At 38.1% G+C, this 16,828-nt stretch overlaps 1 protein-coding gene across 1 annotated transcript in view; it reads left to right on the top strand.

The window, feature by feature from the left end:
• Positions 1–16,828, top strand: part of csmd2 (CUB and Sushi multiple domains 2) — a 1,700,996-nt gene that overhangs the window by 1,221,966 nt on the left and 462,202 nt on the right. Inside the window, exons 13-14 of the mRNA XM_048558072.2 lie at positions 2,203–2,385; positions 5,334–5,660. Of these exons, the coding sequence (XP_048414029.2) occupies positions 2,203–2,385; positions 5,334–5,660 (510 nt within the window). The remainder of the gene's footprint in view (positions 1–2,202; positions 2,386–5,333; positions 5,661–16,828) is intronic.

Here is a 16,828-nt window from a genome sequence, read left to right on the forward strand (position 1 = left end):
TGCCCAATTAAAAACACATGTTTTTGAATGTAACTACCACGTCAGCATTTATTGTTTCAAATTATTCCTTACATCAATACCACTAAGTAGAAAGAACTTACTGCAAGTGTTATACATTTATTATGCTTTTCTCAGCAAGCACTCCGTTACTTTTATGTGGGTCTGATAAACCAACTGTGTCCTCACATCCACCTCGTTGAATTTCTCTGTTGCGTTAAAGCTCAAGCCACATTTCATTCTTGTGCACATTTTTTTTAGTTTTATTAATGAGAACAGGCTTTTTGTCTAATGTCTGGTTTTTCTCAGCTGGACCACCCAAACTCTGAAGCCATCAGGTTTGGCAGCATCTGTGAAGGGAAAACAAAGTTCACATTTCGGGTCCGGTGACCCTTCCTCAGAACTGGTGGTAGCTGGGAAAACATTTTCCTCGCTACCATCAGTTCTGAGGAAGGGTCACCAGACCCGAAACATTAACTCTGTATTTTTTTCCTTCACAGATGCTGCCAGATCTGCTGAGCTTTTCCAGCAACTTTGTTTTTGTTACTGATTTACAACATCTACAGTTCTTTCGACTTTTCTTCTGAAGCCACCATATTGCCTATAGTTGAATCTTCTCACTGAACACAACTTCTGTCTTTTACTAAAGTTAGTTTTGATTCTCTGAAATCAGTGGATCTGCTTTTGAAGCCCAGTGTTCTGTTTGCTCCACTATTTGCCAGAAGGGATTAGGCAGAAGCAGGGATTGCTGTTTCTGTAAAGTGGGAGAGTTGAATAATTGTGTAAAAGATCAACTTTAATGAATACAGTTCATCAGCAAGAGAGGATGATTCAATCCAATGGTTTTTGTGAAAGTTAGGAAAAGTGCACATTTGATGAGACAGTAATCTGTTTCCTTCATTTACTGTTAAATGATTCAATGACTTGTCTGTTGAATGACTCTTTGACTTGTTGCAGGTGAGTCCAAATGGATTTAGAACCTGACACATCCAAAGTTCTAATTTTAGAATAGCAAGGATTTTCCCTGAATCAGTTTTTTGGCTCTTACTATCATCCTGGGATCAAATAGGATAAGCATGTCCTGCTGGTTGTGAGAACCAGCCAGATGTTATTGGATCTCAGTAATTTCAATTGATTGAGAAGGATTGCCCTCTCCATTTCTAATAGCTAGTCATTTCTGCAGAATGCTAAAGATTCAAGAATGCAATGTCAGGTTTCTCATTCTTCTTACGGGTAGAACTGGTTTGGCTTCATACAGTTAAGTGCAAAGTTAAAGTTAAATTTCTCGTTGTAATTGACAATATTCTGCACATCACTTACACCACTCATGAACTGAAATCAGGCCAGTTCTTTGTGAATTAAGTTATAATATATTCAGAAGGCCAGATGTCATGGTATAATGATGACAACTACCAATTTGAAAATCTCATCCTGATGATGTCACCAACTGTTTCTAACCCACTGAGATTTTTTGTTTGAATGGGAAAGGACAGACAGATTATACCCGAACAAATGATGAGTGTGGCCTTGTGATACAAATTGAAAAAGTGGACAACTTTGGGATGTTGTGGGCAAAGGAGAATATTTTGACTAAAATATATTCATTTTGTGGTCTGGCTCTAACAAATGAAAATGCAAATTGAGCAATCGATTGATTTATTGTCATGTGTACCAAAGTGCAGCGTAAAGCTTTGTTTATGAGTGGTGCAGACAGATTATAGTCAGCAAGGACATACAGATCAAAAAGATTTTGAGTTATACACGTTACGTTGTGCTACAGGGAGTGTGTTAGGCAAGATCAACGTTAGCAAGATCAGCATTATTTGAGGCCTGAAGGAAGTTGTTCCTGAACCTGCCAGTGCATACATACAGGCTTCTGCATCTTCTGCCTGATGGAAGAGGTTGTAGGAGGTCATTACCAGGGCGCAGGGGTCTTTGATGATGTTGGCAGCCTTTCCGCAATAGCAAGCTGTGTAAATTGAGTCCATGGATGGAAGATTGGCTTTTTTAATGAGCTGGGCTGTGCATACAACCTTCAGTAGTTTCTTACAGCCCTGGGCAGTACAGTTGCCATACCAGGCCATTATGTGCCCACATGGAATGCTTTCAATTGTGTATCTGTAGAAGCTGGTAATGTTAAATTTGCCTCAGTGATATGTTCTTCTGCATAAACATATTTCCTTCTTTTTAAAATTCTATTTGCAGAGATAGAACAGGGAACCTGCAGTGACCCTGGGACACCAGCTTATGGAAGGCGGGAGGGTAAAAGTTTCCTTCATGGTGACATTTTGAGATTTGAATGTTTGCCTGCTTTTGAGCTTGTTGGCCAAAAGACGATCACCTGCCAGAAGAATAACCAATGGTCGGCAAAGAAACCCAGCTGTGTGTGTAAGTAATCTGAAGTTATCGTTCTTTTTATGTTTTGTTGTTATTATATTTATGCATGTTCTCACTTGGGCATCTTGGTGTATAGAACTTTATCCTGCCTTTCAATGAAAGGTTCATTCAGCAATCTCAGCCAGATTGCGAGAAGGAAGAAAGGAATGTATACTGTGCTATTAGAGGATGATCAAGTCAATAAACAACTATGCAGATAAAAATTTAATTTAACAGGCATATTTGATCTGCAAGTTAGGGTGCATGTTATACATGATAACAAATCTGAGTGGGTTTTCTTTTGCAATTGGCAAGTGGACTTCACGAGGAATGTACTCAAACCCCTGTCCTGTTGACTATCTTTCTCTAGTAAAGAAAGTACTGAGGTTGCAAAAGAAAATGGCTACTTCCAACAACAATGAAGCTGTAGCATTTAATTCAAGATGAAACGGGGGGCAATTTTCCACTGAAGAAAAGCATTCGAGAATTATGAGGCATTGATCTACTAAAGGACAATTGAGATCATGAGCACAATAGCATGGATCTTATGCTTATAAAACTCTGTTTTGGGCTGGAGGATTGCATTCAGTTCAGAATGACTTTGGAAGACTATGAAGGCCTCAAGGAGGATATAGGAGGGACTTATCACAATAGTTATAGGGGTGAGCAAATTTAACTGCAAGCTTAGCTGGACAACCATGGAAAGAAGGAAATTGAGTGGAGATTTAATAAATGTGAATAGGCTTCAAAGAGATTTAGACATTGTGTGAAAAAAGAGCTATGCCGATTAATTGACTGTGCAAGGACAAGGGGAGGCAGATTTAAGGTTTTGTGCAAGAGATGCATGGGAATGTGAGAAAGAACAATTATCTGCAGTGAGTGTTAGTGATCTGGAACTCATTTCCTATAAATGTGGTGCAAGTGAAGATGACAGTTGATTTCAAGAGGAGATCGGATAGGCACTAGAAGGAAATAAATTTGCAGGGTTGGGGAATGGAGTAAGAGTGAGGGAATGAGGCTGACAGGGATTTCTGGAAATAAATTCACCCTGAATATCCAGGTCTGAATTTTTTTTATTGTGCCTTTGTGACTATGACATCAGAAACTGTAAGATATTACGCAAATCTTTTCTCTGATTGCTAAATTGATATTCATGCTCTAGGATTACGCAAATTACAAAAGAGTGTAAGACTGTGCAAGAATCTGAGTGGAGTGAGACAGTCCCGAACAGACCTTGCACCCTGTCACAACTGGCAATAACCACATGCACTGTCTCATCGTGCCCTCAAGAATAATTATCCATAGGCTTCAGAATTGTAAACATCTGGGTGTATCTTGTATATGTTGGGTGTATCTTGTATATTTTGACTTTATGTTAATGCAAGTCTTGGCAGATTTATATTTGGGAGTATATTGCAGTTGAAAAATTAGGGTAGTTTCTGTGTCGTATATTGTTCAGTTCCTGCACAAATGGAGGACTGTTTATGCATGTGAATTGAAATAGCTTGATGCAAATTGCTCATTACATTCCATGTGATATGCTCAAAAGGGCCACTGTGCCATTTTAATGGAGTTGTAAAAAGAAATGAATTGCCGTCTGAATTCAAAGGGTTTTCAGGGGCATTAACACTAATGGAGTTGGAGCCAGAAAGACTTTGGAATGAACTCAAAAAATTGCTGCAGTATTGTTGATGGTGATCAATACAGAAAGTTATGTCATCCAGAAAATTGATATTAGACATGCAGATTGATAATGCAACGCACAGAGTCAGTGGTATAAATATAGAGGTGAAAGGCTGAATATTCAAGAAGCAGCTAACTCCATGCCTTTTGGATGATGCTGATGATAGCCAAGGAGCATAGCAATGGAAATCATCATGTCTGTCATAGAGTGAAGCTTATGAAACTCGGGATCTAGTATTAAAGGAAGTCGCTACAATGGAAGACTGACTGGATTTCCTTTGGAGGAAGACATTGTATGTCGTTGACAAGTGATAAGTGAGCAAATCAATCCATTGCAATGACAGTTTGTGACTAATCAGAAGAGGAATTCAGGAGCACAATCAGTAATAGTGAAGGAGCCAGGAGAGCTGTCATGGCCTGGGGTGGTTTTCTTTCTGTGAATAGAAAGATGATGAATGTCGAGATGTGATCAGTCAAATGTGTTTGTAAAAGAGATGAAGACATTTTTAGAGTTAGGTCTGTGAGTAATCATGACCTAGGAAATGGCAAGATCTTGTTGAATTCCAAGTGATCTTGGTAAGAGGTGAAGAATGGTAATATATAGGGTTAGCACTGCTGCCTCGCAGTGGCAGGGACCCAGGTTTAATTCCACCCTTGGGCAACTGTCTGCATGGAGTTTGTACATTCTCCCCGCATCTGTGTGGGTTTCCTCCAGGCGTACCAGTTTCCTCTCACAGTCTGAAGATATGCACGTTAGTTGGATCGGCCATGTTAAATTTCCCACAGTGTCAAGGGAAATGCAAGGTTGGTGGATTAGGCATAGGAATGCAGGGTTTACAGGGAAAAGAGACGAGAGGATGGGTCTGGTAGGGATGGGCTTGCTCTTCAGGGGCCTGCTTCCACATTGTAGAGATTCTATTAACTGCTAATCTATAAAGCAATTTACCCTGAACAGCAGACTCTGAAAAGTAAGTACTTTACATGAAATAGAAAATTGTCATGACATATTTATTTTTAGTGTGGTTTCTTCTTGTTAAAAATCACTGGCGGCAGCTGTCATCTCACTTCAGCTGACTGAACATTTCAGTATACATGACAATAACAATTTTAATCCAATCAATCCTTGGCTTAGCAGTTTGCTATTTAGCAAATGGCAGCTAAGATCTTCAATTGTTGTATGAAAATGTACATGTATTCTCCAAAGTCTCATTACGCATTCATTTAAGTACCCTTTGTAGTCAGTATTAAATTACTGTAATATTTTATCTTATTTTCAGTCTCGTGTTTCTTCAATTTTACAACTCCATCTGGCATTCTGCTATCCCCCAACTACCCAGAGGATTACGGCAACCATATGCATTGTGTATGGCTGATTATCGCAAAGCCAGAAAGCAGGATTCATCTGGCCTTCAATGATTTTGACGTTGAGCCACAGTTTGACTTTGTATCTGTGAAAGATGGGTTGAATCCTGAATCGCCTGTCTTGGGAACTTTCTCGGGAAACAAAATCCCTTCTCCTTTGACCAGCAGTGGCCATGTATCACGTTTAGAATTCCTTACAGACCACTCCACAGCTGCTCGAGGATTTAACATCACTTTCACAAGTAAGTCGGAGTGATCCATCTTTCCTCTTATCCTTCAGTCACTGCATTTGAGCACGTAACATGAAAATCTATTTGAGTAATCAATCACAATAGGTATGTGAGAATATCAATGTTCATCCAAAGAGAGCGATCAATACCTTTGCCCTTCAGATGTTGTGGAGAGGAGCCACTAGACAGTTTAACTTGCAAGCATGCTGAACATGTTAATGTTGCAAATGAAGTCTTAACATCAACAGGGAGGTGGCAAGGAAGCCAGGAAGTTCATAAGTAGTCAAACACCATAAAGTTTTAATTTATTTAAAGGAACAATATATTATCAGTGTGTAATTTAGTTTATCACTGATAACTGGACACATCAGCAGGCTGGTTCCCATGGGTGAAATGCGTTCTTTATTTTGATGTCCGCAAAGTGAGTTTAGAAATTGAAAGATAATCGGTGCATTTTTCTGTTTGGTTTGCTCCCAAAAAGACAAATTCAGTGTGATTGACTGATTACCTGTCTTGCTGGCTTCATTGTTGCTACATATTGTATTAAGATCATTTAAGAAGTGGCTGAATCAGCTCCCTACTTTATCAGTCTCCTCAACTGGCCACAACAATGCGTTTTATTACTCTTAGCATGAGGCTATATCTCTTTCCAGTTAAAATGTAGCTAACTAGTATACAATTTTTTTGGCATTTTTTCTTTGAATGAAAGGAAGAGCGATTTTATTATCTACTAATTCTAAGGAAAAAATGAAGATGTAATGTCAAGCATCTATACATGCAGACCCAACAATAGAAACAGGTAGTGTCTGGCACAAAGGGAGTTTGAAAGAAATGTACAGTTTAAAATCTTTAGAAAGCCCTTAAGTGGGGTTTTAATGTGAAACTGCAGAGCTTGACAAGTAGGCCAAATATCCTTAACAGTGACAAATATTTCAGTTGTATTTCATGCCTTCAGTGTTCTGACGTTTCTTTTCAGTTTGTGTTGTAGGGGGTTTGGAGGTAGTGTATTGAGATGAATAGAAATCGGTTAGCAGACAGGAAACAAATGTTGCAGCAAATTCGTCTTCTACTGCAGGGACTATTGGGGTAATGCAGGACTTGGTACAAGGACTCCAATGGCTCACAATATATGCTAATGATTCAGTTGAAGAAATTAAGTGTACCAAATTTACAGATGTCACAAAACTGTGTGGAAGAAGGAGCCATGATGAGGTTACAGAGCTTTTCCAGTGTGATTTTGATATGCTGAGTGAGTGGTAAATGCATGGAAAGTACAGTATAATGTGGATAGCTGTGAGGTTATCCCTTTCAGCATCAAAGATAGGAAGACAGGTTATTATCTGAATGGTTGTAAATTGAGAAAGGGGCATGTTCAACAAAATTGTTGTCGTTGGCCACCATTTGCTCTAAGTAATGCACACAGGTGCAGCAGAGATTACAGAAGAAAACTGTATGTTGTCCTTCATGGAAATAAATTAGAGTACAAGAACAAGGATGGCTTACTGCAATGATACAGGGCATTGGTAAGGCCACACCTAAAATAATGTGTGCAATATTTGTCTCCTTATTTCAAGAAGGATGTTCTTGCTTTGGAGGAAGTGCAGCAAAGGTTTTACCATTCCTGGGGTCTCAGGACTGATGTTTGAGGACAGATTGAGTTGGTTGGGAATGTATTCACTGGAGTGTCGAAGAATGGGAGGGGCGTAGCGGAGATCTCATAACAACCTATAAAATTCGACCAGGGATAGATATGTAGGCTGCAAGAAGGATGGTCCCAATGGTCAGAGAGTCCAGAACCGGGAGTCACAGTTTAAGGATAAGGAACAAACATATTCAGACTGAAAATGCTTCACACAGAGAGTGGTGTGCCTTTGAACTGACTAGCATGAACGTGATAGAGGCAAAGACATTCTGTGATTTCAATAGGGAGGTGGATATGGCTCTTAAGGCTAGAGGGGTCAAGGGATATCGGAGGAGGTTGGGATTAGAGTATTGAACTCAATGATCAGCCATGATCATAATGAATGGTGGAGCAGTCTCGAATGGTCAAATATCTTGCTCCTGCTCATATTGTCTATGTTTCAATCTTTCAATGATGTCAACAAGTGATTTTGCTTTCAAGAGGCTTATAGAGAAAAGTCTCTGTCATTCATTCCAGTCACAAAACCATCTCCTCTAGTCTCCCAAAAGCAGCCCTTTTAAATAGAGCTGGTTTGCATTTTCTGCTGTTTGAATTTCTTGTTTCCAAGATTGATGATTGTAAGTGATGATTTTCATCTCCAACACATGAAACATGCAAATATTAATCAAACTAGGAAATGAGGCTTTCCTTACTCCTGACTAAGTCGACTAGTTCCTGCTTTGTCATAAAAAATGTTTATTTTAGTTCGCATGAATCCATTTGTTCCGTATGGCTAGCTGATAGTTGTGACCATTTTAAATCAGGAGCCATTGAATGATTTCAAGACGGAGTTGGAGAGACCGAAAAGAATCAGAGAATATGGGGGAAAACAGAAACAGACTATTGCCTTGATGATTAGCTATGGTCCTAATGGGTAGAGTTAGCCTGAAGGGCTGAATGGCCTACCCCTACACCTATTTTTGATTTCTATAAAACCTTTCTCGTCCATTAAGGTCCCACACATTAAAATCAGATCAGAAGAACGTGGAATGTAGAAACAATACAGCACAGTACAGGCCTTCGACCCACAATGTTGTGCCAACCTATTATCCTACTAAGATCAAACCACCCTGCATACCCTACATTATACAATCATCCATGTGCCATCCAAGAGTCAATTAAAAGTCTCTAAAGTATCTGATCATTCATGGTTTATCAGTATTGTGATAGCCTGAATATTCCATTGACTCGTCACTCTCTTCAAACTGGTGTCAGTGGAGGAATAATTCACTGGCAATCAGAAGAAGTACACGCTTGTTATTCCTGATTTTCTGACTGACTTTTATTCCCAAACAGATCACCAGGTCATTACCATTTTGCTGTTTCTGAGAGGTTGCTGCGCACAAATTGACTGTTGCCTTTGCTACATTCCAGCAGTGTGTACATGTCCAAAGCACTTCATTATCTCCAAAGTGTTTTGAGACAAGCAGCGAATGTAATAATTGTGATATGAGTACACCTTTTTGTCTAATCTAGTGTGAGTGTGGGAAATGCATGTGATCAAACTTAAGTAGAAAAAAAACTACAGCCTCCTAAAACAGTCTGTCAAAGAGCCAGTCTTGTTCAGTGATCAATATTCAAAGGGACCCTTTAGCAGAGTTCTATGAAGACCTGAAAGAAACAAGCCCAGCTTTCTATGAAATGTCATGGATTTCATGAGGAAAGTTGTCATCTACAAAAAAGAACAATATTTGCTTTAGGTAATAAATTAAATATTGAATGTCATGAAAAGGACTTATCACGGAAGAGGTTTGTAACAATGCCAAATCGATAATATTTTATATGCTATGTTGTAATTATTTGCAAGGTGTATATTAAAATTATTTACTTTCCATATGTGAACATTGGACAGCTTTGTAATTCTTCAATTCCTCAATGTTATATGTCAGATTAGATATTGCGGCAAATTGCCATGGTACCTACGAAGAAAATTCATTCTGACAGTCACTCAAAGCTGCAGTCACAGAATGTGGTGTGCACTTCTTAATTGAGCAGTGATTAAGCCAGAGAGCTAGAGGGGCTGATGTACTTTTTCACTTACTTGCTGTTGGCACTAACAGGTGATCTCACAGATTCCAAGTGGTTCTTCAAAAGAGTAAATCAATCAACAACAAACCAGCAGTAGCGAAGGTTTATGCCAGTGAAGCGTCAGAGTTTTAGTGTGTAAATACAGCACATGAGCCAAAGAATTTAGGCAGGTTGAGCTTTGTGTTCAGGTCACTGATCTCGGTGTAGTCATTACTACAGACCGATACAAGGAAAGGGAATATTAAGAGATAGTAGGAACTGCCGATGCTGGAGTCTGAGATAACAAGGTGTGGAGCTGGATGAACACAGCAGGCCAGGCAGCATCAGAGGAGCAAGAAGGTTGACATTTCAGGTCTGGACCCTTCTTGAGAAATGGGGGAGGGGAAGGGGGCTCTGAAATAAATAAAGGGGGAGGTGATGATAGAAAGTGGATAGACTATTAACCATAGTTTCAGTTCTAAATGCTGGAAATCAGAATGGGTGCAGTTGCTTTCCAGGTTTAAGTTTAGCTACTAGCTCTTATCTCTGCAAGCTGAAAAGTAAAAATAACAATTCCTGGTGAATTGCTGGGACTGGAGGGTGAACCCTCATCAAAATACCTCACACCTTCAGAGAAGAGGTGAAATCTGTGATAGGAGGAGTGAAGAACCAGCAAAACAGACATAAAAAGAAGCAGAGGAAGGAAAAATTCTGGAAATATCTAGCAGTTTTGGTAGCATATGCGGTGAAAGAAGTATAGTTGATGTTTCAGGTTGATGATCTTTCACCAAGTTATTTTATTACTACTTTTCAATTTTGTCAATAAACAGACATAAAGCAAAATAATATAGAGAGTGCTTCAATAGTTTGAATCTGAAAACTGATTAAAATGGAAAGAAAAGATCAAAATGTGCGACACTGAATTCCCCTGAGAGTAATGAGAGTTCAGAAATATATTCTAAATGACCAATATAGGAAAATGTTACCTTCTGGCAAAGGAAGGTTCAAAGACAGAAACAGCTAGACCAAGGCATGCAGTTGTGATTCTGTTTCCATTTTAAAGTCATACATTCCATCCTTCATTCAATGCTTCCAATCCTCCAACGATTCTTCCCCAACTCCTTGAACTTTTATCTTTGATGTTAACATTGTGTGTTTTGCATTTTATCAAATGACTTTTGGAATCCAACTGCGTCTTTTGGTTAATCTTTGTTCACTTCATGAGTTACATTTCAAAAATGCCAATAAATTTATCAAGTACAATTTCCCTTTCATGAAACTTTGTGCAAAAAAAACTGTACTTTTTCAAATGCCTTGTTAGGATGTCTCTAACAACAGGTTCCACATTTCTACATGACTAATATCAGATTGAAAGATCTGCGGTTTTGTTTTGTTTTCTTTCTCCATTCTTTGTTGAATTTTAGTGCAACATTTGTGAACTTCCAATTTGTTCTGGAATCCAGAGAATTCTGGAAATTCATAGCCACTGCATCCACAATCTCTCCAAACACCTCTTTTTAGAATCCGAGATGTAGGCCATCAGATACTAGAGATGTGTGGATTTCCAACAATTTTTCTCATGAGGTTTCTGCAAGGCTAAAGTGATCACCTTTAGACTTCAAAGTCATGTTTGGTGAAGTTTTGCAGCTGGGTGATGTGAAACCCCATTTATCCAGGCTGGGGATCGATACAGAGACGAACTGGCTTGCTTGCTCTTCCCAACGAGACAACTGCTAACTTTTTAATATAACCTCACTAAGTTTGAAATACATGCGCACGGTAGATCACTCACTGGGGGCTGGGATTTTTCCCACTTGGTTTCATTTAGAACTAATGGCAAAATGGTTGATTTTTCGACATTGCAGAAGAAACTAAAAACTCACAAAGTTTCACTTGTTTTGTCTTTATTTAATTTTCTGATGTCACCAAATCTCACTGAGATTTGGGGACCTTTTCAGAATGCTGCAGATGTTAGGCTACTGCCCATCAGAAATGTTGACATTCTGGGCAATTCCTATGGAATGGAATGTCAGGACTTCCACATGGTCCAAACATACAACTCTAGTTGACCTTTTGGCAAGACGTAGCTTCCGATTGTAAGATCTGGGCCAGCATAGGACTGCAGCTATCACAGCTAATGTAGCCTATAGCCCTGAGCACATATGAATCCCAGAAGTAATTTGTTCCTTCATTAATCTGGTTCTCTCTGTGAAATTGTAATGCTGTAAAAGAACCTCTGATAACTCAAATTCTGTGGGTCAATTGTAATCCAGTTTCTGAAAGCAAGAAAATATTAAGTTATCTGCTCGTTTATACTGGTAGCTTTGGTGAACAAATAGTGAAATCTGAGTAAAGATATGGAACTAAAAATCAAGTAGAAAAATAAGGAGAAAGAAAGGAAAAATAATCAGGAATGCTAGGTGTCAAAATCACCAAAAGTATCTCATTGAGCTTCCCATAGAAATAGCTTTAGAAGGAAATTATAGCTTTATATTGCGGATGGTTTTCCCAAGTGTTCTTTTGATGAATCTAAATATGTGTTCCTTTTTAATTTGGTGGCAGTGCCACTGTCAAAAGGAGTCACCTCTATGACTGATGAGCTAGTTAGAATTTTATTTCTGGTGAGTCGCAATAAAATTTACTCCAAAATTAAATACATTGAAAGTAGATATCGACCACATCTTCGCTTCCACGCACCCCAATCCACACCCATTTCCTTCTCTCCATTGCCTTTCCTTATCCCCTTCCAGACATTCATCCAATTATCTTTCCACCACATTGTCCTTTCTTCATTGCAATTGGTTTTGGCTATTTGTGCTAATTTGAGTTTTCCCTTCAAACATTGTCTACAATCCTTTCTGAACTAATAATTAATTGATTCAGTGGAGAAAAAAATAATTGCTGTCCACTGCTGAAATTTTAATGGAAGTGACCCTCTATCAGCACTGTGGATCAGACCACCATTGTCTATTTGCATCATGTAATAGTTTCCAAGATGACCTCCCCTGATACCTTTAAGTCTTTTCCATTTCTACTCATATGTCATACTAAGTGTCATTTATGGTTGTCCGATACCACAAATCCTCCTTTGTCATGGACATATGTGGTGAATAGTGGTACAGGATGTATCACTGCAGACCATCCACAGAAGAGGAACTGTTCTCAGATAACAAGAAGGTTTATTGCGTGATAAATAACAATAAATACAATTGCATTTGGCTCGGCATAACTATGAGAACCTTAGAGAGCTGAGACTGGTACATCTGCTCCATCTGAAAGCTGGAGGTGAAGCCTTACCTCTGGCCACAGATTAAGAACGAAATGAGGAGAATATGTGGTGCCAATGTAACTTGAACGTTAACCCCTTCAGAGCTATTACTTCATACACTGATTGGCAAGTGAAATACTTATTAATGGGAAAGAAATGCTTCATACTGAAAAGCCATAAAATTTAAATAAGATTCAAGGAATGTTATAATGAAGGAAACAATGAATTAGTGACTTAAAAATAGAAAGGAGTGAATGAAAATGGTTTTAGCAGTTCCCCAGAGATGTAAGAATGTAAAATTGAACATGAATCAAAAACACATTATCAAGTTTGGCATTTTGAATTCCATTAAAATTAGAAAAAAATGTAGACTAGAATAAATGCAACAGCACATGATAGTTACCCTTCAAGTTCGAAATAAATAATGGATATAAAGTCATACAACATGGAAACATAACCTTTGGGCCAACCAGTCCACACCAACCATAATCGCAGACTAAACTAAACACACATGCCTGCCCTTGGCCAATATCCTTGCAAATATTTCTTATTCATGTACTGATCCAAATGTCTTTTAAATATGCTTCTGTACCTCCATCCACTACTTCCTCTGGAAGCTCATTCTGCACACAAACCACTCTCTGTATAAAAAAAGGTGCCCCTGTCTTTTTTAAATCTTTCTCCTCTCACCTTAATAATATGTCCCCTTGTCTTGAAATCCCTCAACCTACGGAAAAGACACCTGCCATTCATTTCATCTATTTCCCTCAGGATTTTATCCCTCAGGAACTCTGTAAGGTCACCTCACAGCCTCCTCTTCATTGATGACAACTGCAGAGGTAGTTATTTAACTCCAGTCTGAATAAGCAGAATTGGAAACAGTTAGGAAATTGGAATTCCTCTGTGGTGACATGGACATGCTGTCCTACAGCAATGTCCAGAGACAGCAATGAGATGTTGATGTCAATCCATTTCAAAAGTGACAACAGCGTTCCTTCTTCTGCTGATTTTTCCAGCTCCTTGGGATTGATGCCACACCACTTCAGATTTCATTTGAGATGTCTTTGGAGCATTTGTGTAGCAGACATTGGCTTCTTTTATCAGCAAGTTAAAGATAAATACTTAGTAATGCATTAGAAAGTTGTGAAACCTAAAACTTCTGCCAAGCTCAATTGAATGTAATTTAACCTAAATTTCTAAAGGCCAGTGAGAAGTTTGTCAGCTGGGAGCTTCAAAAAGACATTTCTGACAGTTACTAATGTCAAAATGGATGCCTGAGACTTAATAGAACACGGGATTTCTTAAGTAAAGATCAGTAGGTTTACAATAAACTCTTGTGGTGCAGTGGCAGTGTCCCTGTCTTTTGACTGAGAAATGTGTGTTCAATTTGCACCAGGTTCAGAGGGATAATATGTCAAATTAAGAAAACTGTTATGAATGTTTGTATTAATTTTGGGAGCTAATAATCAGTGGGGTGAGTGCTTTATGAAGTATGGTTAACATGATTAACTAAAACAAAGCTTTCAATAAAAATTGTGGACTTAGACTCTGTTTGAATACAGTATCTTCTAGTGAACAACAGTGGTAGCAGGGGATGATCTGTCAAAGTATGTGAAGTTTCAGAGTATAACTACCTATAACCACAGCCCAAAGATGCACAGGTTAGGTGGATTAGTCATGCTAAATACTAGGCTATGGGAATAGGGTGAGGTCTGGGCGCAATGCTCTTCAGAGGGTTGGGCAGATTTGATGGGCCAAATGACCTCTTTCTTGATTGTGGGAATTCTGCAATTTTAAAACCTGATCTAGAGATGGAGGATTTAATAGGTAGGTAGCAGCAGCAGTCATAGCCAACTGTTCTACAAAACAAAATTCTTGTTGGAAGACACTGTTGGATATACTGGAATAATTACACTTAGAAATTTAATTAAGAAGAGAAAAGGGAATATAATATGCCATTTTGTACATTTTGAGTATATTTTTAAAAAAATAACAGAAAAGAGGAATCTGTTTTCATGTAATAAGATCTGAGTAGATTATTGAGACCTCATGAAAGAAGGAAACAAGTAATGGATATATTAATTGAGGGTTAATTATGCCTGTACTGGCTGTATAAATATTTGGAGCTAGTGATCAGTCAGTTGTGCATTTTATGGTGGAAGCTTAACTGAAAGGGTTCTCACTAAAAGTGTGGACTTCGGATTCTGTTTAAATACGGTTATTTTCTATTGTATAACATTATTGAAAATTGAATGTTAACAACCTACGTCTTCTGTCATATCAGATGAAATGCAAGAACAGATTCCAGTCCAGTCAAACAGGAAAATACACAACCTGCAGTTGCCAATGAAGTTACTAAAAACATCTAGATGAGTGGGAAAGAATTCGGAATGATGCAGATAATTCCCTGCTCAGTATGTCTAGGAGTCCTTTAAATACAGGGATTAATGATCCAAGATAACTAATGCAAGTCTGGTATTGGGAAAAAAATTACTTATGAAGCAAAAAATTATAGGTACATTATTCTAATGAGAGATTCAGACAAATGCTCAGCAATACTTTATGGGGCATAATTAATTTTGATCTAACGAGAAGCTGCAAGGAGTAATCATGATCTTGAGGAACTACAGCATACTTTCATCTAATTCACTGGAATTCATTGAGAAGCTAATTACATTACTAAGGTCTATCCAACAAATATAATTTATATTCTTGGAACATTCTTGATGCTTCAGACGAAGATATAGATGATAGAAGTGATAGCCAGTCACTGAAGAGAAGTGAAAACTGAGCAATATGTAGAAAGCACTGAATGATAAATGGAGACTCCACAGAAGGAAGTGACAAATGGAGTGCTGGGTCTGTCTATTTAAATCTCTTTCTTTTTGCATCAATCTATGATCAAGGATAATTTGAGTGCTACCTTGTAATTTGACATTTAAATGAAGCTCTGTGACTATCTGGTAAGCGTAAGCAAGATTGATAATATTCGAAGGAAGAAAACAAATGGATAAACAAAGGAACAGTATATGGAATTCTGTGCAGATCAATGTAAGTAAAGCATGTGTGATGAATATCTATAATATTATTATTTAGGAAACCAGATTTGAAAGTGGAACAAAATGATTTTAGCTTTATGAAGGTGTTCTTAACAAAAAAACAAATCATTTTGAACAGTGAGCTCAATACAGAATTTCCAGTGAAGTAAGTAACTTAAGCTAAATGATTAAATAAATTACCCAGTGAGATAATTACTGATCTTCTGTGACATAAAAAGAGTGGCTGGGGACACAAGCAGGTTCAGTTCAGAAGAAAATAGATGCATTCCAGTTTTATATTTTGCAGTTTCTAGTCCATTGGAAATGGAAAGAAGTCTTCACTTGTTTTCACAGTCCAATTGACAGGGTTGAGAAAAGTCTGAAGCTTTCCTTAAGATTCATTAAGAAAGATAAGTTTATTGGTCTATGTCAGTATGCCTCTGACAGAAATGTACAGAATCACATATGGTGAATGTGCAGAGAATTGTCAAAAGAAAACCTTGTCAGTGGAGTGCAAAATTTTAAAGATAGGAGTGATACTTCACTGGAGTTGAGTGGTTGCAAAGGATATTGTTGGGAAAAGAGCTGATTTTTGTTTTGCTGGCCACGATTTGATCTTTCAAAATTAGATACTTTGTTTCTTTGTTTCTTCTGGGTAATAAACTAATGTTATTTTGTTAAATGTTTATTAGCGAAGCACTGTAAATATGTTAAATGACTGGCCATATGGTGCTCAAATCAGGTGGAAAACAAAGCTCTTGCAGTCCATTGAGTCACATCTCATCTTGTAATTCAACATGTCCAATATTACCACCTATGTGGATCAAAACACATGAAAGTATGAAATGTGTGCTCATTTGATCAGTGTGTGGAAAAAAATCTGGTAATGATTATGTAACATCAAATGAATATGCTAGACTCAGAACTGGGCTCATTAGTGCAAACTTCCAAAATACAATGAGTGCTCTTGGAGCTTCAGAATGGCTTTGATAGGACCAGTGCACACTTTTGAGGTATTTTGAGCCAGATGCCAATCGTGGATCCTGATTCCTAGTAAACATATCTGTATACAATCTGATTGTTGACTAAAGAACCCAAAGTATTAAATCACTAGCATAAATAGAATTTGCTGGAGAAACTCAGCATATGTGGAGAGAAATCAGTGTTTACATTTTCTGAAGGTTCT

The sequence above is a fragment of the Stegostoma tigrinum genome, chromosome 24 (assembly GCF_030684315.1).
Source record: "Stegostoma tigrinum isolate sSteTig4 chromosome 24, sSteTig4.hap1, whole genome shotgun sequence".
In the NCBI taxonomy this organism is placed as follows: Eukaryota; Metazoa; Chordata; class Chondrichthyes; order Orectolobiformes; family Stegostomatidae; genus Stegostoma; species Stegostoma tigrinum.